Below are 26,343 nucleotides of genomic sequence, written 5' to 3' on the forward strand. Positions count from 1 at the left end.
TTTTTAGAAAGGGTCTTTCTGAAGCCCTTAAGGATGTTATGGTGGGATTCCCCACGTCTGCTGGTCTGAATGAATCAATGTCCTTGGCCATCCAAATTGATCGGCGTTTGCGTGAGCGCAAAATTGTGCACCATTTGGCGGTGTCCTCTGAGCAGAGGCCTGAGCTTATGCAATGTGATAGAACTCTGACCAGAACTGAACGGCAAGAACACAGACGTCAGAATAGGCTGTGTTTTTACTGTGGTGACCCCACTCATGCTATCTCTGATTGTCCTAAGCGCACCAAGCGGTTCGCTAGGTCTGTCACCACTGGTACTGTACAGCCTAAATTTCTTTTGTCTGTTACTCTGATTTGCTCTTTGTCATCCTACTCGGTTATGGCATTTATGGATTCAGGCGCTGCCCTGAATTTGATGGACTTGGAGTTTGCCAGGCGCTGTGGTTTTTTCTTGGAGCCTTTGCAGTATCCTATTCCATTAAGGGGAATTGATGCCACGCCGTTGGCCAAGAATAAACCTCAGTATTGGACTCAGTTGACCATGTGCATGGCTCCTGCACATCAGGAAGATATTCGCTTTTTGGTGTTGCATAATTTGCATGATTTGGTCATGTTGGGTTTGCCATGGCTACAGGTTCATAATCCAGTATTGGATTGGAAATCAATGTCTGTATCTAGTTGGGGTTGTCAAGGGGTATATGGCGATGTTCCGTTGGTGTAAATTTCTGCTTCCACTCCTTCTGAAGTCCCTGAGTTTCTGTCGGATTACCAGGATGTATTTGATGAGCCCAAATCCAGTGTCCTACCCCCTCATAGGGATTGTGATTGTGCTATAAATTTGATTCCTGGTAGTAAGTTTCCTAAGGGCCGACTTTTTAATTTATCTGTGCCAGAGCACGCCGCTATGCGGAGTTATATAAAGGAGTCCTTGGAGAAAGGGCATATTCGCCCGTCTTCATCACCGTTGGGAGCAGGGTTCTTTTTTGTGGCCAAGAAGGATGGTTCTCTGAGACCCTGTATAGATTACCGCCTTCTCAATAAAATCACGGTCAAATTTCAGTACCCTTTGCCTCTGCTGTCTGATTTGTTTGCTCGGATTAAGGGGGCTAGTTGGTTCACCAAGATAGATCTTCGAGGGGCGTATAACCTTGTGCGTATTAAACAGGGCGATGAATGGAAAACAGCATTTAATACGCCCGAGGGCCATTTTGAGTACCTGGTAATGCCATTCGGGCTTTCTAACGCTCCATCTGTGTTTCAGTCCTTTATGCATGATATCTTCCGAAAGTATCTGGATAGATTCATGTTTGTATATTTGGATGATATTTTGTTTCTTTCTGATGATTGGGAGTCTCATGTGAAACAGGTCAGAATGGTATTCCAGGTCCTTCGTGCTAATTCCTTGTTTGTGAAGGGGTCTAAATGTCTCTTCGGAGTTCAGAAGGTTTCCTTTTTGGGCTTCATTTTTTCCCCTTCTACTATCGAGATGGATCCTGTTAAAGTTCAGGCCATTTATGATTGAACTCAACCTACATCTGTGAAGAGCCTCCAGAAATTCCTGGGCTTTGCTAATTTTTACCGTCGCTTCATCGCTAATTTTTCTAGTGTGGTTAAACCTTTGACTGATTTGACAAAGAAAGGTGCTGATGTGGTGAATTGGTCCTCTGCGGCCGTTGAGGCTTTTCAGGAGCTGAAACGTCGTTTTTCTTCGGCCCCTGTGTTGCGTCAGCCAGATGTTTCGCTCCCTTTTCAGGTCGAGGTTGATGCTTCTGAGATTGGAGCAGGGGCTGTTTTGTCTCAAAGAAGTTCTGATGGCTCTGTGATGAAGCCATGTGCCTTCTTTTCTAGAAAGTTTTCGCCTGCTGAGCGTAATTATGATGTTGGCAATCGGGAGCTGCTAGCTATGAAGTGGGCATTCGAGGAGTGGCGACATTGGCTTGAGGGAGCCAAGCACCGCGTGGTGGTCTTGACGGATCACAAAAATCTGACTTATCTCCAGTCTGCCAAGCGGTTGAATCCTAGACAGGCTCAATGGTCGCTGTTTTTCTCCCGTTTCGATTTTGTGGTCTCATACCTTCCAGGTTCTAAGAATGTGAAGGCGGATGCCCTTTCTAGAGTTTTGTGCCTGATTCTCCGAGAGTCCCTGAGCCGGCTGGTATTCTCAAAGAGGGGGTAATTATGTCTGCCATCTCCCCTGATTTGTGGCGGGTGCTGCAGGAGTTTCAGGCTGATAGACCTGACCGTTGTCCAGCGGAGAAATTGTTTGTCCCTGATAGATGGACTAGCAGAGTTATTTCTGAGGTTCATTGCTCGGTGTTGGCTGGTCATCCTGGGATTTTTGGTACCAGAGATTTGGTGGCTAGGTCCTTTTGGTGGCCTTCCTTGTCACGGGATGTGCGTTCTTTTGTGCAGTCCTGTGGGACTTGTGCTCGGGCTAAGCCCTGCTGTTCTCGTGCCAGTGGGTTGCTTTTGCCCTTGCCAGTCCCGAAAAGGCCTTGGACGCATGTTTCCATGGATTTTATTTCAGATCTTCCTGTCTCTCAAAGGATGTCTGTCATCTGGGTGGTTTGTGATCGCTTTTCTAAGATGGTCTATTTGGTACCCTTGCCTAAATTACCTTCTTCCTCTGATTTGGTGCCATTATTTTTTCAACATGTGGTTCGTTTGCATGGCATTCCGGAGAACATTGTGTCGGACAGAGGTTCCCAGTTTGTCTCTAGGTTTTGGCGGTCCTTTTGTGCTAAGATGGGCATTGATTTGTCTTTTTTTTCGGCTTTCCATCCTCAAACAAATGGCCAAACCGAACGAACCAACCAGACTTGATGGAAACCTATTTGAGATGCTTTGTTTCTGCTGATCAGGATGATTGGGTGACCTTCTTGCCATTGGCTGAGTTCGCCCTTAATAATCGGGCTAGTTCTGCTACTTTGGTTTCGCCTTTTTTTTGCAATTCTGGTTTTCATCCTCGTTTTTCTTCGGGGCAGGATGAGCCTTCTGACTGTCCTGGTGTGGATTCTGTGGTGGACAGGTTGCAGCAAATTTGGACTCACATAGTGGACAATCTGACGTTGTCCCAGGAGAAGGCTCAACGTTTCGCTAACCGCCGTCGTTGTGTTGGTCCCCGACTTCGTGTTGGGGATTTGGTTTGGTTGTCTTCTCGTTATGTTCCTATGAAGGTTTCTTCTCCTAAGTTTAAGCCTCATTTCATTGGTCCTTATAAGATTTCTGAAATTCTCAACCCTGTGTCATCTCATTTGGTCCTTCCAGCTTCTTTTGCCATCCATAATGTGTTCCATAGGTCGTTGTTGCGGAGGTACGTGGCGCCTATGGTTCCCTCCGTTGATCCTCCTGCTCCGGTGTTGGTTGAGGGGGAGTTGGAGTATGTGGTGGAAAAAATTTTGGATTCTCATATTTCGAGACGGAAGCTTCAGTACCTGGTTAAGTGGAAGGGCTATGGTCAGGAGGATAATTCCTGGGTTGTTGCCTCCGATGTCCATGCTGCCGATTTAGTTCATGCCTTTCATTTTGCTCGTCCTGATCGGCCTGGGGGCCCTGGTGAGGGTTCGGTGACCCCTCCTCAAGGGGGGGTACTGTTGTGAATTCCGTTCTCGGACTCCCTCCTGTGGTCATGAATGGTACTTTGGTTGGTTCTGCTCTTGGACTCCCTCTGGTGGCTTCGAGCGGAACTGCTGGCCACTGAGGTTGGCTTTATCAGCTGCTCTCGTTTATTGCTATGCTTCTTCCCTATTTAACTCCACTCAGATCGTTACTTCATGCCAGCTGTCAATGTTCAGTATTGGTTCAGATCTCTCTTGGACTTCTCTGAGGACCTGTCTACTTCAGCAGAAGCTAAGTCTTTGCTAGTTCATTTGTTGTTACTGCTTCCTGAATATATTTCTTAGTATTGCTAATTTCTAGTCCAGCTTGCTATCATGATATTCCCTTGCTAGCTGGAAGCTCTGGGGTGCAGAGTGGCACCTCCACACAGTGAGTCGGTGTGGGGACTCCCCACACCGACTCACTGTGTGGAGGTGCCACTCTGCACTCTTTTTGCTTACTCTGCGTGGTTTTTGTAGTCTTTTGTGCTGACCGCATAGATCCCTTTTCTATCCTCTGACTATTTAGTGAAATCTGGCCTCCTTTGCTTAAACCTGTTTCATTCCTGTGTTTGTGACTTTCCTCTTAACTCACAGTCAATATATGTGGGGGTCTGCCTTTACCTTTGGGGAATTTCTCTGAGGCAAGGTAAGGCTTCTATTTTCTATCTTTAGGTGTAGTTAGCTCTTAGGCTGTGAAGAGGTGTCTAGGGAGAGTTAGGTACGCTCCACGGCTATTTCTAGTGTGTGTTGATAGGATTAGGGTTTGCGGTCAGCAGAGTTCTCACTTACCCAGAGCTAGTTCCGATTTTGAGTTTACTCATCAGGTCATTCCGGGTGCTCCTAACCACCAGGTCCATAACAGAGTGAGAGCCCATCATCTGCTATGGAAATTGACATGAATGCTGTTTTTGTGTCACCTAGCACAACACATCTTTCTCAATCCACCATAACATCCCAGCCGGCACCTCACTCACAGTCCAGCAATTTGTCCTGTTGTCCGCACTCCACCCTCTCTCAGCAAAGCAGCCAGCCCTCAGTCTTGAAGTTATGGTCACATAAAAGAATGTTTCCTCCTACATATACCAAAGTTAAGGGCTTGAACTTCACCATCTTCAGTCTTTTGGCCCCGGAAATTCTGCCTTTGCACCTGGTGGATACAGACGTTTCATAAAGTTGATGGTCATCGCAGTCCCTCAGTATCAGTTTCCCAGTCACCATTACGTCTCTAAAAAAGCCATACACCAGCACCTCGCAGGCAACATCACCCGTTCCTTGAAAAATATCTGTCTGCCAGGGTGCATTTCACCACTGACACCTGGACGAAAAAACATGGGCACTAACGTTACATCTCACTAACTGGGCACTGGGTGACTTTGGTGGCTGTGGGGACAGGCGATCAAGGGGCAGCTCCACAAGTCTTTGAATCCCCAAGGTTTGCAGCACAAACCTCTGTATCTAGCACTTCCTCCACTGCTTCTGGCTCCACCACCTCCTATAGGGCTTCCACCTGTGCCCTCAACCACTCCATTAATCAGAAACACATTTCAACAGTGCAGATACCTACTACTGCGCAGCCATGACTCACTGCAATCAGGCAGTGTTCAAATTAATATGCCTTGGAGATCGCAGTCAGACAGCTAAAGAGTTGTGGACAGCTGTTCATGCCAAGTCAGAGTAATGGCTGCCTCGACTGAACCTGGATCCAGGGAAGGCCAAGTGCAATAAGGATGCAAACCTGGTGGTGGCTCTGCGCTGGGCAGCCTCACACATGTGCCTTGCATGGCTCATGTCCTCAATCTGGTGGTACAACAATTTCTCCACCAGTATCTCGACCAGGATACACTGCTGCAGAAAGCATGGTGTAAAAGCCAAGGAGCAAAAGGAGGAGGAGGAAGAGATGATGGACGCCAACAATCAGGAGATGTCTGTGGCTGGCAGGAGGGGACAGAGGAAGCAACCTTGAGTGTTACCCCACAACCAACACATCATTGACTTGGACTTTGTGGAAGCGCCCGACACATGAGTGCCTTCTTGCTGCACTATCTTCAACATGATGCCTGTATTCTTTGGGTTAAAAAAATAATGCTGACTACTGGGTTGCCACTCTGTTTGATCCACGGCACAAGAGTAAATTTGGCAAGATGCTTCACACCCTGGAAAGGGACACACACAAGCTGAAGTATCAAAACAGGCTTGTAGAAAATCTTAAAAGTGTTTTTTCCCAAGAAAGCAGTGAGGCACGCAGTGTGCATTACAATTCTAGTTGTCCGACCCTGGCAACGTCAAGGAGTCATCGCAAAAACTTTAGCAGCAGTGTAAGTGGCACATGCAATTTCACACATTTTTTAGACCTTTAGACCAGCTCATGCACCAGAAGAACAGAGTACAAATTTCACACATTGTGAGCGACTGGAGAGGATAGTGCAGGAGTATCTGGAGCTCAATATCAATGCCATAGGGGAGGTTAGCATTTTGGTCTCAAAAATGGAAGTGTGGCCTTAGCTCGCCTGTCAAGCCTTGGAGGTTTTATCATGCCCGGCAGCCAGCATTTTCTCAGAACGTGTCTTCAGTAGTGCTGAGCGATACCTTCTGATATGCAAAGGTATCGGTATCGGATTGGATCGGCCGATACCCAAAAAATATCGGATATCGCCAATACCGATACCCGATACCAATGCATATCAATGGGACACAAAATATCGGAATGGTTCCAAGGGTCTGAAGGAGAGGAAACTCTCCTTCAGGCCCTGGGATCCATATTCATGTATAAAATAAAGAATAAAAATAAAAAATATTGATATACTCACCCCTCGGACGGCCCCTGGCTCTCACCGGTCCAAGCGTCTGCCTCCGTTCCTAAGAATGCAGAGTAAAGTGTTGTGAATTTGGATTCTGGGCTCCCCCGGTGGCCGCTTGTGGAATTGGACTTGTCATCCTCTTTCCTGTTTCACCTGGTCCCATCAGTAGTGGGTGTCGCTATTTAAGCTCATTTCTCTGGTGGTTTCTTGCCGGTCAACAATGTTATCTGATGCCTCTCAGTGCTTGTTCCTGCTTCTAGACTACTACTAGATAAGTTGGACTTTTGTCCATGTTTTGTTTTGCCTATTTGTTCCAGTTCACAGCTGAAGTTTTGTTACTGTGTCTGGAAAGCTCTCGTTGATCAGGGATTGCTACTCTGGCGTTATGAGTTAATGCCAGAGTTTAAGGTAATCTCTGGATGGTGTTTTGTTAGTGTTTTTCTGCTGACCATGAAAGTATACTATCTGTCTTCTGCTATCTAGTAAGCGGACCTCAAATTTGCTAAGACTATTTTCCTGCTGCGTTTGTTGTTTCATCTGAACTCACCGTCATTATATGTGGGGGGCTACTGTCTTCTTTGGAATATTTCTCTAGAGGTGAGCCAGGTCTTATATTTCCCTCTGCTAGCTATTTAGGTCTTAGGCCAGAGCTGGGCATCTAGCGATAAATAGGAAATGCTACCTGGCTATTTCTAGTTGCGCGGCAGGCTTAGTTCATGGTCAGTATAGTTCCATCTTCCGAGAGCTTGTCCCTCTATAGGCTTGCTATGATCTCTGCCTGCAGAGATCATGACAGTTTGACCGGCCACTAAAGTGTTAAAGACCCAGGTTGAGAAAGGAGAGTTATAAGAAGTCTGCTGGAATTTTTTTTTTTTTTTCCTCCAGTCTGCCTTGCTGCAGTCTTTTTTCTCTCTCTCCTCCTAATCTCTGTATGGCTCTGTGTGCACCTGACAATAATGGATCTCCAGAGTGTAACTGCGGGTTTGAATAATCTCATCACGAAAGTACAAAATTTACAAGATTTTGTGGTACATGCTCCGGTATCTGAGCCGAGAATTCCTTTGCCGGAGTTCTTCACAGGGAATAGAGCTAGCTTCCAGAATTTCCGAAATAATTGTAAGCTTTATTTGTCCCTGAAGTCTCGTTCAGCTGGAGACCCTGCTCAGCAGGTTAGGATTGTGATTTCCTTGCTCAGGGGTGACCCTCAAGATTGGGCCTTCTCATTGCCAGCAGGGGATCCTGCGTTACGCGATGTGGATGCGTTTTTTCTGGCCTTGGGCTTGCTTTATGAGGAACCTCATTTGGAACTTCAGGCAGAAAAAACTTTGATGGCACTATCTCAGGGGCAAGACGAAGCTGAAGTTTTCTGCCAAAAATTCCGTAAATGGTCTGTGCTTACTCAGTGGAATGAGTGCGCCTTGGCGGCAACTTTCAGAGAAGGTCTCTCTGATGCCGTTAAGGATGTTATGGTGGGGTTCCCTGTGCCTGCAGGTCTGAATGAGTCCATGACAATGGCTATTCAGATTGATAGGCGTCTGCGGGAGCGCAAACCGGTGCACCATCTGGCGGTGTCTATGGAAAAGACGCCAGAAAGTATGCAGTGTGATAGAATTCTGTCCAGGAGCGAGCGACAGAATTTTAGACGGAAGAATGGATTGTGTTTCTATTGTGGGGATTCTACTCATGTTATATCAGCATGCTCTAGGCGTACAAAGAAGCTTGATAAGTCTGTTTCCATTGGCACCATTCAGTCTAAGTTTATTTTGTCTGTAACCCTGATTTGCTCTTTGTCATCCATTGCCACGGACGCCTATGTTGACTCTGGCGCCGCTCTGAGTCTTATGGATTGGTCCTTTGCCAATCGTTGTGGTTTTGATTTAGAGCCTTTGGAGACTCTTATTCCTCTGAAGGGGATTGACTCCACCCCATTGGCTAATAATAAACCACAATACTGGACACAAGTAACCATGCGTATCAATCCGGATCACCAGGAGATTATTCGTTTCCTGGTGCTGTATAATTTACATGACGATTTGGTACTGGGATTGCCATGGTTGCAGTCTCACAACCCAGTCTTGGACTGGAGAGCAATGTCTGTGTTGAGCTGGGGATGTAAGGGTATTCATGGGGACTTACCTTTGGTTTCTATTTCGTCGTCCATTCCCTCTGAAGTCCCTGAGTTCCTCTCTGATTATCAAGATGTCTTTGACGAACCCAAGCTTGGGTCGTTACCTCCGCACCGTGAGTGCGATTGTGCCATAGATTTGATACCGGGTTGTAAATATCCCAAGGGTCGTTTGTTTAATCTGTCTGTGCCGGAACATGCTGCTATGCGGGAATATATAAAGGAGTCTTTGGAAAAGGGACATATTCGTCCATCTTCTTCTCCCTTGGGAGCTGGGTTTTTCTTTGTCTCAAAAAAAGACGGCTCTTTGAGACCATGTATTGATTATCGGCTTCTGAATAAGATCACTGTTAAGTATCAATACCCATTGCCATTGCTTACTGATTTGTTTGCTCGTATAGAGGGTGCTAAGTGGTTCTCTAAAATTGATCTTCGTGGGGCGTATAATTTGGTGCGGATCAGGCAGGGGGATGAGTGGAAGACCGCATTTAATACGCCCGAGGGCCACTTTGAGTATTTGGTCATGCCTTTTGGTCTTTCTAATGCCCCTTCAGTTTTCCAGTCTTTTATGCATGATATTTTCCGCGATTTTCTGGATAAATTTATGATAATATATCTGGATGATATTCTGATTTTTTCTGATGACTGGGACTCTCATGTCCAGCAGGTCAGGAGAGTTTTTCAGGTTCTGCGGTCTAATTCTTTATGTGTGAAGGGGTCTAAGTGCGTTTTTGGGGTCCAGAAAATTTCCTTTTTGGGGTATATTTTTTCTCCCTCTTCCATTGAGATGGATCCCGTCAAGGTGCAAGCTATTTGTGACTGGACTCAGCCCTCCTCTCTTAAGGGTCTTCAGAGATTTTTGGGCTTTGCCAACTTTTACCGCCGATTTATTGCTGGTTTTTCGGATGTCGTTAAACCACTGACTGATTTGACCAGACAAGGCGCTGATGTTGCTAATTGGTCCCCTCATGCTGTAGAGGCCTTTCAGGAGCTTAAGCGCCGTTTTGCCTCTGCCCCTGTGTTGCGTCAGCCTGATGTGAATCTGCCTTTTCAGGTTGAGGTTGACGCTTCGGAGATCGGAGCTGGGGCAGTGTTGTCGCAGAAAGGTTCCGACTGCTCCGTCATTAGGCCTTGTGCCTTCTTTTCTCGCAAATTTTCGCCCGCAGAGCGGAATTATGATGTTGGGAATCGGGAGCTTTTGGCCATGAAGTGGGCGTTTGAGGAGTGGCGCCATTGGCTCGAGGGGGCTAGGCATCAGGTGGTGGTATTGACTGACCACAAAAATTTGATTTATCTTGAGACTGCCAGACGCCTGAATCCTAGACAGGCGCGCTGGTCTTTATTTTTTTCTCGCTTTAATTTTGTGGTGTCATACCTACCGGGTTCTAAGAATGTTAAGGCAGATGCCCTTTCTAGGAGTTTTGACCCGGACTCTCCTGGTAATTCTGAACCCACAGGTATCCTTAGGGAGGGAGTAATTTTGTCGGCCGTTTCTCCTGATCTGCGGCGGTCCTTGCAAGAGTTTCAGGCGGATAGACCGGATCGTTGTCCGCCTGATAGACTGTTTGTTCCGGATGATTGGACCAGCAGAGTCATCTCTGAGGTACATTCTTCTGCATTGGCAGGTCATCCCGGAATTTTTGGTACCAGGGATTTGGTGGCAAGATCCTTCTGGTGGCCTTCCCTGTCACGAGATGTGCGAGTCTTTGTGCAGTCATGTGACGTTTGTGCTCGGGCCAAGTCTTGTAGTTCTCGGGCTAGCGGACTGCTGTTGCCCTTGCCTATTCCTAAGAGGCCTTGGACACACATCTCGATGGATTTTATTTCAGATCTGCCTGTTTCCCAGAAGATGTCTGTCATCTGGGTGGTCTGTGACCGTTTCTCTAAAATGGTCCATTTGGTTCCTCTGCCCAAGTTGCCTTCTTCTTCTGAGTTGGTTCCTCTGTTTTTTCAGAATGTTGTCCGATTGCACGGTATTCCTGAGAATATTGTTTCTGACAGAGGTACCCAATTTGTGTCTAGATTTTGGCGGGCATTCTGTGCTAGGATGGGCATAGATTTGTCTTTTTCATCTGCTTTTCACCCTCAGACTAATGGCCAGACCGAGCGGACTAATCAGACCCTGGAGACATATCTGAGGTGTTTTGTCTCTGCTGACCGGGATGATTGGGTTGCTTTTTTGCCATTGGCAGAGTTCGCCCTCAATAATCGGGCCAGCTCTTCCACCTTGGTGTCCCCGTTTTTCTGTAATTCGGGGTTTCACCCTCGATTTTCCTCCGGTCAGGTGGAATCCTCGGATTGTCCTGGAGTGGATGCGGTGGTGGAGAGATTGCATCACATCTGGGGGCAGGTTATGGACAATTTGAAGTTGTCCCAGGAGAAGACTCAGCGTTTTGCCAACCGTCATCGTCGTGTTGGTTCTCGGCTTTGTGTTGGAGATTTGGTGTGGTTGTCTTCTCGTTTTGTCCCTATGAGGGTCTCTTCTCCCAAGTTTAAACCTCGGTTCATCGGCCCTTATAGAATATTGGAGATTCTTAATCCTGTTTCTTTCCGTTTGGACCTCCCTGCGTCCTTTTCCATTCATAACGTTTTTCATCGGTCGTTATTGCGCAGGTATGAGGTACCTGTGGTACCTTCAGTTGAGCCTCCTGCTCCGGTGTTGGTTGAGGGTGAGTTGGAGTACGTTGTGGAGAAAATTTTGGACTCTCGTGTTTCCAGACGGAGACTCCAGTATCTGGTCAACTGGAAGGGTTACGGCCAGGAGGATAATTCTTGGGTCAATGCATCTGATGTTCATGCTTCTGATCTTGTTCGTGCCTTCCATAGGGCTCATCCTGGTCGCCCTGGTGGATCTGGTGAGGGTTCGGTGCCCCCTCCTTGAGGGGGGGGTACTGTTGTGAATTTGGATTCTGGGCTCCCCCGGTGGCCGCTTGTGGAATTGGACTTGTCATCCTCTTTCCTGTTTCACCTGGTCCCATCAGTAGTGGGTGTCGCTATTTAAGCTCATTTCTCTGGTGGTTTCTTGCCGGTCAACAATGTTATCTGATGCCTCTCAGTGCTTGTTCCTGCTTCTAGACTACTACTAGATAAGTTGGACTTTTGTCCATGTTTTGTTTTGCCTATTTGTTCCAGTTCACAGCTGAAGTTTTGTTACTGTGTCTGGAAAGCTCTCGTTGATCAGGGATTGCTACTCTGGCGTTATGAGTTAATGCCAGAGTTTAAGGTAATCTCTGGATGGTGTTTTGTTAGTGTTTTTCTGCTGACCATGAAAGTATACTATCTGTCTTCTGCTATCTAGTAAGCGGACCTCAAATTTGCTAAGACTATTTTCCTGCTGCGTTTGTTGTTTCATCTGAACTCACCGTCATTATATGTGGGGGGCTACTGTCTTCTTTGGAATATTTCTCTAGAGGTGAGCCAGGTCTTATATTTCCCTCTGCTAGCTATTTAGGTCTTAGGCCAGAGCTGGGCATCTAGCGATAAATAGGAAATGCTACCTGGCTATTTCTAGTTGCGCGGCAGGCTTAGTTCATGGTCAGTATAGTTCCATCTTCCGAGAGCTTGTCCCTCTATAGGCTTGCTATGATCTCTGCCTGCAGAGATCATGACAGTAAAGGACCTTCGATGACATCGCGGCTTGTGATTGGTCGCGTGACCACTCATGTGACCGCTCACGCGACCAATCACAAGCCGCGACGTCATCGCAGGTCCTACACTCACTGCATTCTTAGGAACGGAGGCTGCCGGTTACATCGCTAAGGTCCAGGGTCCGCCGGAGGGGTGAGTATTTCAATATTTTTTATTTTTATTCTTTATTTTTTACATGAATATGGATCCCAGGGCCTGAAGGAGAGTCTCCTCTCCTCCAGACCCTGGGAACCATACCCTGGGAACTTCCGATTCCGATTTCCGATATCACAAAAATATCGGAACTCGGTATCGGAATTCCGATACAGCAAATATCGGCCGATACCCGATACTTGCGGTATCGGAATGCTCAACACTAGTCTTCAGCGCTGCTGTTGGGGTCCTGATGGATAAGAGCATACACCAATCCCCTAAAAGTGTAGACTGCCCAAATTTCATCAAATTGAACAAGTCATGGATCTCCAATTTTTTTGCACCCCAGTCTCAGACTGGGCAGACTAGGCGATAGTGTCGTTTTCAGTGTCATTCATTGATCTTGTGTTATTGCAGCATGTGACACCATTGGTGTGGCTTCTGTGCCTGCTGTTGCTACTACTGCTGATGTTACAAACAATTTTTTTAAATTTGGAGACTCCAAGTTGGGTCTCCATCTGGTGGTTTGCCTGTAGTGGAAGGTGTTCTGAGGCCTATTATAATATTTATACTCTGAGGAAATTGATGCCAATATAGAGATGTGTGACAATAATTTTTTGAAATGTGGAGACTCCAAGTAGCATCTCTTATCTGGTGGTTTGCCTGTGCAAGTAGGGCTCCAAGACATTCTTACATCTTTTACAAATAGTACTCTATGATATTGATGCTTATGCCATCTGAGTGTGGCTGGAAAAAAAAAATTGGAGGTGTTGCATGAGGTATCAGGGCTCCCAGCTTAAGAAGGCTTAAACTGCTCCCTTAACCATCAGGCCCTCATTGAAACTTCAATTCAAAGATGTAAATGCTGGCCCAGATCCTGATACCTCATGCGTGGCTTATGACTGATTGCTGCTGTGCCATTTGTAATTTTCTACTGTGGGTCATTTGATTCCACTTTTCATGGTGTCTGCCCCTAATTTTAGTTTGTGAAGCTTTTTGTCACCTCTTAAGGTGTTGCGTATACCTTTGTTTGGCCTCCTGGTGAATGGAACCGAGCCGAATCTTGAAAGGTTTGCTTATCTCTAGTTATTACATCCCTGTGGGCATGACAACATGATTTGTAAGTGACGGCATCATTCATCACCAGCACTCTGCAAAGCTTGTATATGAGTGTGGCTTTCTTCAGGCACATCATTGTGCCTCTGAAGCCAGGTGTAAACTTCCCGACTTCAAAGGTGCACTGCACATGACCAGAAGTGCAGAATATGGCTCACATACATTCTCTGTTTTTATGGTCATGTGCAGTACATTTCTGAAGCCGGCATGCGTACACATGGCTTCAGAGGTGCAATGACGCTGCCAAATAAAGCCACGCACATGTGCGAGATATGCAGGGAGCTGGGGATTACACCAGCTCTTGCAATCCATGTTATCAGGTCCACAGGGATGTGATAACACGCGGAGAGGGAACTAGTCTGGGAAAACTAACAGTCGACTAGTAAAAGGCCTAATTAGCATAAGAAAAATTGAGCTTCTAAATAATTTTTTTTAAAACATCTCTTGAACTCACTGTAGAGCTGTTTGTAATTGTAACTGACACATCTATAGGTGTCCTCTGAGGGTTTCAGATTCCATCTCACAGGCAGCCAGTGTTGCACTACAGCAGAGCTGTGAGAGCTGCAACAAATGTATTTGTTAGAATGCAATGTTCAGTTCCACTGTTTTGTGTTAATTACATGTCTCACACTGGTAACACCTTTTTTTTTTAATTAAAAAAAGCTCTGGAGGCAGATTCTCATGCAGTTCAGTGTTCGACCCATGGTTCTAAACAGATCATTTTCAAATAAGAAAAACATGGATTTCCCTGGAATAAGACATCAGATTACAGATATCAAGGTATAATTTTATTCAGCTTCCAGTGACCTACATGCCCATATAGACAGCTTAAAAGGGTTTATCCTACTGACAGATTCCGTTTAAATTGTTGGCAGAAAACTATTACAAACAACAAATCTGAGCATATTAATGTATAGTATATTTAATCTGAAACACACCTAAACTGATGATTACCAATAAAGGAACAATATGATGCATATGTGTCATAAAACATAACTTTTATTAGAATAATAAATAGATGTAAAAACAATAAGAATAAAAAAGCAGAGTAGCGAAATGGAGGATCACATGTATTAAAATTTATGTACAATAGACTATTTGTTGCTTGTTAACAAAAAAATGCTTTCTTGTGCATAAAAATTAATTTACATATGGAGTATGTTTTTTCAAAAACTATATGTGGTCCTGGTGCCCCAAAGCACGTTTCACCCTTGCTTCATCACGCTGACTAAGCTACAACACGCATTGGGACGTCAGGACCAAATGTCATTACACTTTTTCATATTTTCATGTAATTGCCTTACCATTGTCTTATTTTTTTTATGTTTATCTTCCCACTAGGGTATAATATATAGTTACTGGAAAAACATACTCCATATACAAATTAATTTAGGCACAGGAAAGCAGTTTTTGTTACCAAGCAACATATAGCCTAGTGTACATATATTTTGATACATGTGGTCCTCCACTGTGCTACTCTGCTTTTCTTATTCTTATTGTTTTTATATCAATTAATTATTTAAATAAAAGTTATATTTTATGAGACTTATGTTCACCATATTGTTTCTTAGCAGGAAGCTATTGCAGTACATACAAGTAATGCTTCATAGAGGCAGCAATGAGAACATCAACTTTGCATTTGTACTTTGAAGTTCTTGTAGTACAGAGATACTGTAAGTCAGTATTGGCATCTTAACCCATTTTCACAATTTTATTAATGCTTTACAAGCATTTTATAGGGGTATACAAACTTCTTCTCCTCCTCAATGATGAACTGCAGATCTCCTTACTGCCCAGGATTCTTTGATCTGTGTAGCTGAATCTCGGCAGGAGACTCACTCCCCAACCGACGCACAGATGTTCTACTGCAATCAGGTGAAGCTGAAATTCTGTACGTAATATTCATATTCTATGTATTACACCACATGTCACATTAATTGTGGGTACCTGAACCTATTCCTCCTTACACAAAGTACATAATAAAAATAGATAACATATAGAGCATATAAATTTCGTGATTATCACAGTGATATGAGAATAGTGGTCTCTTTTTTCATTTTGAAACAACCAGTCAGCACAGAACTGTAATAAACACACAGACATGCTATACATCAATAGATATGATGATCAAACTTTGGAAATCAAGATTTTGGAGACATCGCGGATTAAAGCAAATTTCAATTTTAAAAAATAAAATAACAAGCAGCCTAAATAACAATTTCTTAAGGCCTCATAAATCAGGGACATTGTACCAAAATATTTAAATATACAGTGTGTCCGTAAAGTCATGGTGCACTTTTGACCAGTCACTGGAAAGCAACAAAAAACAATAGAAATGTGAAATCTGCTCCAAATAAAAGAAAAACTCTCCCAGTTTCATAACTATTCCGTGCAGTTCGGTGTGGGCTCCATTTGTTGCCCTACACACATCCAAACGATAGTAAAGTTCTAGCAACACACATGGTTAGCTCATATTTGGATGTTATGGCGATGACCATGTCCACAGATATGGAAGGTCACCTCATCGCTAAACACAATCTTCTGCAAAAATCTTGCATCATTGTCGATCTCATGAAGCATATCTGTAGCAAACGTGCATCGTTTGGGTCTATCTGCTAGTTTGATAGCATAAAACCAGAAAACGGAGTACATAAATCCCATAACACATTTTTTTAAAAAAAATATATATATAATTTTTATTAATTCAATATTATATCTCAAATGAGTTAACAACAGTAATATAATACATGTATAACAGGATAAGTGGAGGAGGAAACAAATAATGGTGGCGGAGCGGGCAGAGAACTTATCACATCACAAGGGCTACCACTATACGGTCCATAGTATAAGGCTCATAACGTCAAGGCACTTCTAGTAATGACTAGTGTTGAGTGATACCATCCGATACTTGAAAGTATCGGTATCGGAAAGTATCGGCCGATACCGGCAAAGTATCGGATCTGATCCGATACCGATACCCGATACCAATACAAGTCAATGGGACTCAAGTATCGGAAGGTATCCCTGATGGTTCCCAGGGTGTGAAGGAGAGGAAACTCTCCTTCAGGCCCTGGGATCCATATTAATGTGTAAAATAAAGAATTAAAATAAAAAATATTGATATACTCACCTCTCCGACGCAGCCTGGACCTTACCGCTGTGAACCGGCAGCCTTCTTTGCTTAAAATGAGCGCGTCCAGCACATTCCATGACGTCGCGGCTTGTGATTGGTCGCGTGGCGGTCACATGAGCGGCACGCGACCAATCAGAAACCGTGACGTCATGGAAGGTGCTGAACGCGCTCATTTTAAACAAAGAAGGCTGCCGGTTACCAGCGGTGATGTCCAGGGGCATCCGGACAGGTGAGTATATCAATATTTTTTATTTTAATTCTTTATTTTACACATTCATATGGATCCCAGGGCCTGAAGGAGAGTTTCCTCTCCTTCAGACCCTGGGAACCATACACTGGAAACTTCCGATTCCGATTCCCGATACCACAAAAGTATCGGATCTCAGTATCGGAATTCCGATACAGCAAATATCGGCCGATACCCGATACTTGCGGTATCGGAATGCTCAACACTAGTAATGACTCAAATCCACATAATAGGATTGGCTATTAAAGTGCAATAGTGCAAAACCAGATCGGCAGATAAAGTGCCATAGTGACAGCTATGCTATTTACTTATTACCATGTATAGGGGCTTACCCATATTAGTCTAGATGTCTCTCCTCGCTCCACACGCCACCCCCTGACGCACGTTTCGCGGTCTGCTTCTTCAAAAGGGGTTTGATAGCATGCAACAGCCGTAATTTGTACCCCGTAAAACAGAGACGTTTCTTTGACACCTTATGAACTGTAGTCTTGCTTAGGTGTAATTGTCAAGCACACGCATGCACAGATTCTTAGGGCTCCTTAGGTAGCTATCCCGTATAGCCTCTACAGACCCGTCACTGATTGATGGCCTACCAGAATGGGGTTTCTCCACCAAACTGCCGGTTTCCTTCAACTGCTTATCCCACCGAGTAATGTTATTCCTATGTGGTGGTGCTTCGTTATAAACGCACCGATATTCACATAGCATTTTGGTCACAGATTCGAATTTAGCAAGCCACAGAACACACTGAACTTTCCTCTGTGCCGTCCACATCTCGACTGGCATGGAAAACCACACAGCTGGCATAAGCTTGTGGTTGCATGATGTCACAGACCTGGCAGCGTATTAATCAGAGGTCAATTTATCAGGGGTTAATCTGACTGGGGGCTCAGCAATAGCTTAAATGAGTTTGTGTTGTTTGATTGGTTCTTGTCATCTCTCCTCATGAACAGATCTGATATGATTGGGCCAGAGAAAGGGGGCCAAAATGTAAACTATAAATAGATCCTGTGACTGGTCAAAAGTGCACCATGACTTTGCAGACACATTGTAGAGATAAACCTTAATATTGTCTGCAAATGGATATATTTTTCTTAATGAGTTTCCATGGATATTTATCAAATACTGAAATAAATATGGATGAAAATAAAAGCACATTTTTTGCATGTTCTATTTACTTCTATAGGGAAATATGTTATCAGTATTAACAATGTTATACATCGCTACTTATGTGAAATATGCTGGCTAAATAGTCACATTACCTAATATTAGCTCTACATTCTGGAGTTTCCAAATATGAATCTAATACAACATGAGATAAACCTGATATCAGGTTATTACTGGAGTCATTCCCATTAGCTGTAAAAAAAAAAGTGAGATAACAGTGCAGTTCCCCTGCAAATCTGGCAGTGCTCCAGATCTTAACATTATAATAAGAATTGCCATATATTAGAGATAAATGCATCGATTCAAGGAGGATAAAATGTGTGCATTATTTTAGGAAATTTGCTGGATCCAGTGAATTAAAGCAATTTGCAGTTCAGTCTGTGCTAATCGCCTACTGATAGCTAACATAATGAAAATGATTGAGTCAGCCAGAGAAGACTCACATGAACTCAGTCATGGCAGGCACGGCCGTGTGGGCTTTTCCAAAATACTTTACAGCTGTCACATCACATGGTACAGAAAAGGAAATCAGAGGGGCAGCACGGACTTTCTCGCGAGACTGCTAAGTCATCTGAGTAATTTCGCAATGCATCTCTGGGAACGGAAGCTGGCGGCAGTCTCGCACGCATCGGGACAGCTTCGGTGGATGCCGGAGGGTGAGTATACAACTATTTTTTATTTTAATTCTTTTTTTTAACAGAGATATGGTGCCCACACCGCTGTATACTACGTGAGCTGTGTTATATACTGTGTGACTGATAAAAACTACGTGGGCAGTGTTATATACTGCGTGAACTGTGTTATTTACTGCGTGGGCTGTGTTATTTACTATGTGGCTGCTATATACTACGTGGTTGCTATATACTACATGGCTGCTATGTACCATGTGGCTGTGCTATATACTATGTGGCTGCTATATACTATGTGGCTGCTACATACTATTTGGCTGCTATATACTACGTGGCTGTGCTATATACTACATGGCTCTGCTGTATACTACGTGGCTGTCTGTGTTATATAGTATGTGTGCTGTGTCATATACTATGTGGCTGTGCAATATACTACATGGCTGTGCTATATACTATGTGGCTGGGCTATATACTACGTAGCTGCTATATACAATGTGGCTGTGCTATATACTACGTGGCTGTGCTATATACTACATGGCTGTGCTATACAGTATACTACGGGCTGTGCTATATACTACGTGGCTGCTATATACTACGTGGCTGGGCTATATACTACATGGCTGTGCTATATACTACGTGGCTGCTATATACTATATGCCTGCTATATACTACATGGCTGTGCTATATACTATGTGGCTGCTATATACTATGTGGCTGTGCTATATACTACGTGGCTGTGCTATATATTACGGGCTGTGCTATATACTACGTGGCTGCTATATACTACGTGGCTGTGCTATATACTACGTGGCTGTGCTATATACTACATGGCTGTGCTATATACTATGTGGCTGTGCTACATACTACATACTACGTGGCAGTGCTATATACTATGTGGCTGTGTTACATACTATGTGGCTGTACTATATCCTGCACCCCGAACCCCTGACATCCAGCACCCCGAACCCCTGACATCCTGTGACCAATCAGCGACAGACACAGTCGTGAATTGACACGGGATTTAAACTACACTTCGCTGATTGGTCGCGCCTGGCCGGCTGCGACCAATCAGCGATATAGGCACGGGATTTAAACACCGCTTCAGAGATTGGTCGCGCACAGCCGGCCATGAACAATCAGCGATATTGGCCCGGTATTTAAACACCGCTTCGGTCATTGGTCATGCCCGGCCGGCCGCGACCAATCAGCGATATTGGCGCAGTATTTAAACACCGCTTCCGTCATTGGTCGTGCCCAGCTGGCCGCGACCAATCAGCGACAGGTGAATTCCGGCCACGAATTGGCGCCAAATTTGAACCACGCTTCGCTGATCGGCCAGCCGGGCGTGACCAATCAGTGATATTGGCGCGGAATTTAACCCCCACTCATAGTGCGACGTACTTACATACATACATATTTTAGAATACCCGATGCATTAGAATCGGGCCACCATCTAGTTCCAGAAATAATCAGCCTGGCTATACAATTGCTGGTTCATTTCAGAAAAAACCATAGACTGAAGAACTGGTAGGGTGCTATAGGGAGAAACATGACTAATTCTAAGCTATCCTCAATTGGCTTCTCCCTGCAACCACTTCTAGGTGATTGACAGATCCCTTCCATGTAGTTAGGTTATTAAGAGGTTTTCTCCATGGGTACATAAGGAGATACCTGTCAGTCACCTGGAGCAGAGTGGGGAGAAGCCGAAAGGAGGCGAGATGAGACTAGTGTCATCTCTTCTCTCCCTATAGTAACCTGTCAGCTATTTAATTAATCATGATCCCTGAAGAAGATAGCCACAGCTTTTGAAATGTTCTGGATATCGCTTTCTTACCTGTCCGACATTGAGTCAGAACTTTAGTTACGTCAGTTTCTACAATCTGTTAGCAGTGCACTAATGCTCGGGTCAACCGGCAGTGATCCCTCAGTGCACGCCATGGGCCGGGCCTGCGCTGCGGCACTTTGATTATCTTACCTACTCTGACCAGCGAGTACTCATCTCCTGAACCAAGCTTGATACCTTGTGATCCCTCGCTATCCAACATCAGGATCTGTGCACCACGGCACCTCACCCATTGCCCCCAGGATCAGAGACCACAGACTTCACACGTCTCCCACAGAGTGACGCAGCAGCAGGACTAGTGCATGATGGCACTTCCTCTCACTGCTCCAAGGACTGAAGGCAGCGAACTTAACGCATCTTCTAACCTTCCATTTCTTCATATTATCTTGTTACACATATTAACTTATATTAGATTATGCGTGAATGACACCTGTCATGCCAATCTACTGAGCAATTACTAATGCGACAATTTACTAGGGACTTCATTTGAACACTGGTCTCACTTATATGTGCGCACCCTAATCTGCCAGAAGCACCGTTTGGACTTCTTCAACCTTTAATATATTTAAATAATCTTTTAACTGAAACGCTGAAGGATTTCAGAGAAGAACCGTACCTGGCTGCAATTGTGCAGCTAGGCTCTGATTCACACTGCCCGTGGTTAGAACAAGCATGAATTAATTGATAGGTTCCCTTTAATGACACTTCTGTCTAGTCTTTTGTGGTTGTGCAGCTCCTGGAAACTACTATGCAGGTGCAAGATTTTAACAGACTGTGGATGACATAAGAGACATAGGCCACATCAAACCACGGTGGAGGGCCAGTAATTGAGGGATAGAAGAGGCGCCAAGCACAGATCAGCAACACTCGTCGGACAGTACCAATCAGCATATGGCAATGATGACTTATAAAAGTATATTTTTTTGGTATACATGGCAGCTTTTGTCTTATAAACAGGCTGCAGACCGGAGGTACAAGAGGACTTAACAGTGGGGCTTTCATTTATACGGGAAAACCCAGTCACAGGTTTCCTTTAATCTACAGTACCTGACAAAATGTATGGACATAAGGGATCCTGTTTTTGGAAAATAGTAAAAAAAATATCATCTCATAAAATGACAAACTGCAAAAATAAACCCAATACCTTTCAATATCGCTGTCATCACTCGATTCCACTTCTTCTAATGCAGCCTGTAAGTCAGCAATACGTCGAATTGATGTTTCTAGATCAGCTTGTAAAGTCTGCCTTACTGCCGTGAGCTCAAATACCTGCGTCTCCTAAAAAAAAGTGTAAAAATATAGATTAATAATACATCACCACAGTGATCGTGCCAAAAGGGGTCTTAATGGCCAACCATTTTTTTTATTTTTGCCTCTTTTTATTTTATTTTTTTTTCTTAGACTTGGCTGTGTTAAGCTTTGTTCTATAAGAGACAAATTATATAATTTTTTAGTGCTGTTTTGGGATGCATATACTGTAAATGACTATATACAGTGTCTTGCGAAAGTATTAGGCCCCCTGGAACTTTTCAACCTTTTCCCACATATCATGCTTCAAACATAAAGATACCAAATGTACATTTTTGGTGAAAAATCAAAAACAAGTGGAACACAATTGTGAAGTTGAACAAAATGTATTGGTTATTTTAAATTTTTGTGGAAATTCAAAAACTGAAAAGTGGGGAGTGCAATATTATTTGGTCCCTTTACTTATAGTGCAGCAAACTCACTCCAGAAGTTCATTGTGGATCTCTGAATGATCCAATGTTGTCCTAAATGCCTAATGATGATAAATATAATCCACCTGTGTGTAATCAAGTCTCCGTATAAATGCACCTGCTCTGTGATAGACTTAGGGTTCTGTTTGAAGCACAGAGAGCATCATGAAGACAAAGGAACACAACAGGCAGGTCCGTGATACTGCTGTGGAGAAGTTTAAAGCCGGATTTGGATACAAAATGATTTCCAAAACTTTAAACATCCCAAGGAGCACTGTGCAAGCGATCATATTGAAAAGGAAGGAGTATCATACCACTGCAAATCTACCAAGACTCGGCCGTCCCTCTAAACCTTCATCTCAAGCAAGTAGAAGACTGATCAGAGATTTAGCCAATAGGCCCATGGTCACTCTGGATGAACTGCAGAGATCTACAGCTGAGGTGGGACAGTCTGTCCATAGGACAACAATCAGTTGTACACTGCACAAATCTGACCTTTATGGCAGAGTGGCAAGAAGAAAGCCATTTCTCAAAAATATCTATAAAAAGTGTTGTTTAAAGTTTGCAACAAGCCACCTGGTAGACTGTTGTGAAATTGGATTCTGGGCTCCCCCGGTGGCCACTTGTGGAATTGAACTTGTGTGCATCATCCCCTCTGTTCACCTGCTCCTATCAGGATGTGGGAGTCGCTATATAACCTTGCTCCTCTGTCAGTTTCTTGCCGGTCAACAATGTAATCAGAAGCCTTCTGTGCTTGTTCCTGCTACTGGACAACTCCCAGCTAAGTTGGACTTTTGTCCTTGTGTGTTTTTGCATTTTGTTCCTGTTCACAGCTGCTGTTTCGTTACTGTGTCTGGAAAGCTCTTGTGATCGGAAATTGCCACTCTGGTGTTATGAGTTGATGCTAGAGTCTTGGAGGAATTTCTGGATGGTGTTTTGATAGGGTTTTCTGCTGACCGTGAAAGTGTCCTTTCTGTCTTCCTGCTATCTAGAAAGCGGACCTCGATTTTGCTAAACCTATTTTCATACTACGTTTGTCATTTCATCTAAATCACCGCCAATATATGTGGGGGCCTCTGTCTGCCTTTTGGGAAAATTTCTCTAGAGGTGAGCCAGGACTGTCTTTTCCTCTGCTAGGATTAGGTAGTTCTCCGGCTGGCGCTGGGCATCTAGGGTTAAAAAACGTAGGCATGCTACCCGGCCACTTCTAGTTGTGCGGCAGGTTTAGTTCATGGTCAGTATAGTTTCCATCTTCCAAGAGCTAGTTCTCATATGTGCTGGGCTATGTTCTCTCGCCATTGAGAATCATGACAGTTTGACCGGCCCAAAAAAGGGTTAAATTACTGGCTGAGAAAGGAGAGAAAAAAGAAGTCTGCTACAATTTTTTTTTTTTTTTTCCCTCTAGTTCTGAGTGTGCTCTTAATTGAATCACTTGCTAGTCTGCCTATACTGCAGCCTTCCTCTCTTTCTCTCCTTCTAATCCTTGAATGGCTCTGTGTTCACCTGTTTCAGATGGATCTTCAGAGTGTAGCTATAGGTTTGAATAATCTCGCCACAAAGGTACAAAATTTGCAAGATTTTGTTGTTCATGCACCTATGTCTGAGCCTAGAATTCCTTTGCCTGAATTCTTCTCGGGGAATAGATCTCACTTTCAAAATTTTAAAATAATTGCAAATTGTTTTTGTCCCTGAAGTCTCGCTCTGCCGGAGACCCTGCACAGCAGGTCAGGATTGTAATTTCCTTGCTCCGGGGCGACCCTCAAGACTGGGCTTTTGCATTGGCACCAGGGGATCCTGCGTTGCTCAATGTGGATGCGTTTTTTCTGGCCTTGGGGTTGCTTTATGAGGAACCTCATTTAGAGCTTCAGGCGGAAAAGGCCTTGATGTCCTTGTCTCAGGGGCAAGATGAAGCTGAAATATACTGCCAAAAATTCCGCAAATGGTCTGTGCTTACTCAGTGGAATGAGTGCGCCCTGGCGGCGATTTTCAGAGAAGGTCTCTCTGATGCCATTAAGGATGTTATGGTGGGGTTCCCTGTGCCTGCGAGTCTGAATGAGTCCATGACAATGGCTATTCAGATCGATAGGCGTCTGCGGGAGCGCAAACCTGTGCACCATTTGGCGGTGTCTACTGAGAAAACGCCAGAAAATATGCAATGTGATAGAATTCTGTCCAGAAGCGAGCGGCAGAATTTTAGACGAAAAAATGGGTTGTGCTTCTATTGTGGTGATTCAACTCATGTTATATCAGCATGCTTTAAGCGTACTAAGAAGCCTGACAAGTCTGTTTCAATTAGCACTTTACAGTCTAAGTTTATTCTATCTGTGACCCTGATTTGTTCTTTGTCATCTATTACCGCGGACGCCTATGTCGACTCTGGCGCTGCTTTGAGTCTTATGGATTGGTCCTTTGCCAAACGCTGTGGGTATGATTTGGAGCCACTGGAGGCTCCGATACCTCTGAAAGGGATTGACTCCACCCCATTGGCTAGTAATAAACCACAATACTGGACACAAGTGACTATGCGTGTTAATCCGGATCACCAGGAGGTTATTCGCTTTCTGGTGCTGTATAATCTACATGATGTTTTGGTGCTGGGATTGCCATGGCTGCAATCTCATAACCCAGTCCTCGACTGGAGAGCTATGTCTGTGTTAAGCTGGGGATGTAAAGGAACTCATGGGGACGTACCTTTGGTTTCCATTTCATCATCTATTCCCTCTGAGATTCCTGAATTCTTGTCTGACTTTCGTGACGTTTTTGAAGAACCCAAGGTTGGTTCACTACCTCCGCACCGGGAGTGCGATTGTGCCATAGACTTGATTCCGGGTAGTAAATACCCTAAGGGTCGTTTATTTAATCTGTCTGTGCCTGAACACGCTGCTATGCGAGAATATATAAAGGAGTCCTTGGAAAAGGGACATATTCGTCCTTCGTCATCTCCCTTAGGAGCCGGTTTTTTCTTTGTGTCTAAGAAAGACGGCTCTTTGAGGCCGTGTATTGATTATCGACTTTTGAATAAAATCACGGTTAAATATCAATATCCGTTACCACTGCTTACTGATTTGTTTGCTCGTATAAAGGGGGCCAAGTGGTTCTCTAAGATTGATCTCCGTGGGGCGTATAATTTGGTGCGAATCAAGCAGGGGGATGAGTGGAAAACCGCATTTAATACGCCCGAGGGCCATTTTGAGTATTTGGTGATGCCTTTTGGTCTTTCAAATGCCCCTTCAGTCTTCCAGTCCTTTATGCATGACATTTTCCGCGATTATTTGGATAAATTTATGATTGTTTATCTGGATGATATTCTGATTTTTTCGGATGACTGGGACTCTCATGTCCAGCAGGTCAGGAGGGTTTTTCAGGTTTTGCGGTCTAATTCCTTGTATGTGAAGGGTTCTAAGTGTGTTTTTGGGGTTCAAAAGATTTCTTTCTTGGGATACATTTTTTCCCCCTCTTCCATCGAGATGGATCCTGTCAAGGTTCAGGCTATTGGTGATTGGACGCAACCCTCTTCTCTTAAGAGTCTTCAGAAATTTTTGGGCTTTGCTAACTTTTATCGTCGATTTATTGCTGGTTTTTCTGATGTTGTAAAACCATTGACTGATTTGACTAAGAAGGGTGCTGATGTTGCTGATTGGTCCCCTGATGCTGTGGAGGCCTTTCGGGAGCTCAAGCACCGCTTTTCTTCCGCCCCAGTGTTGCGTCAGCCTGATGTTGCTCTTCCTTTTCAGGTTGAGGTCGACGCTTCTGAAATCGGAGCTGGGGCGGTGTTGTCGCAGAGAAGTTCCGACTGCTCCGTGATGAGACCTTGTGCTTTTTTTTCCCGTAAATTTTCACCCGCCGAGCGGAATTATGATATTGGGAATCGGGAGCTTTTGGCCATGAAGTGGGCTTTTGAGGAGTGGCGTCACTGGCTTGAGGGGGCCAGACATCAGGTGGTGGTATTGACTGACCACAAAAATTTAATTTACCTTGAGTCTGCCAGGCGCCTGAATCCTAGACAGGCGCGCTGGTCGTTGTTTTTCTCTCGGTTTAATTTTGTGGTGTCGTACCTACCGGGTTCTAAGAATGTTAAGGCGGATGCCCTTTCTAGGAGTTTTGAGCCTGACTCCCCTGGTAATTCTGAGCCCACAGGTATCCTTAAAGATGGAGTGATATTGTCTGCCGTTTCTCCACACCTGCGGCGG

At 44.4% G+C, this 26,343-nt stretch overlaps 1 protein-coding gene across 1 annotated transcript in view; it reads right to left on the minus strand.

Moving 5' to 3' along the window:
• Positions 1 to 26,343, minus strand: part of MYO18B (myosin XVIIIB) — a 1,084,067-nt gene that overhangs the window by 78,330 nt on the left and 979,394 nt on the right. The window contains exon 41 of the mRNA XM_077295498.1: positions 21,580 to 21,713. Within this exon, the coding sequence (XP_077151613.1) occupies positions 21,580 to 21,713 (134 nt within the window). The remainder of the gene's footprint in view (positions 1 to 21,579; positions 21,714 to 26,343) is intronic.

This window comes from Ranitomeya variabilis, chromosome 1 (genome assembly GCF_051348905.1).
Source record: "Ranitomeya variabilis isolate aRanVar5 chromosome 1, aRanVar5.hap1, whole genome shotgun sequence".
Classification (NCBI taxonomy): Eukaryota; Metazoa; Chordata; class Amphibia; order Anura; family Dendrobatidae; genus Ranitomeya; species Ranitomeya variabilis.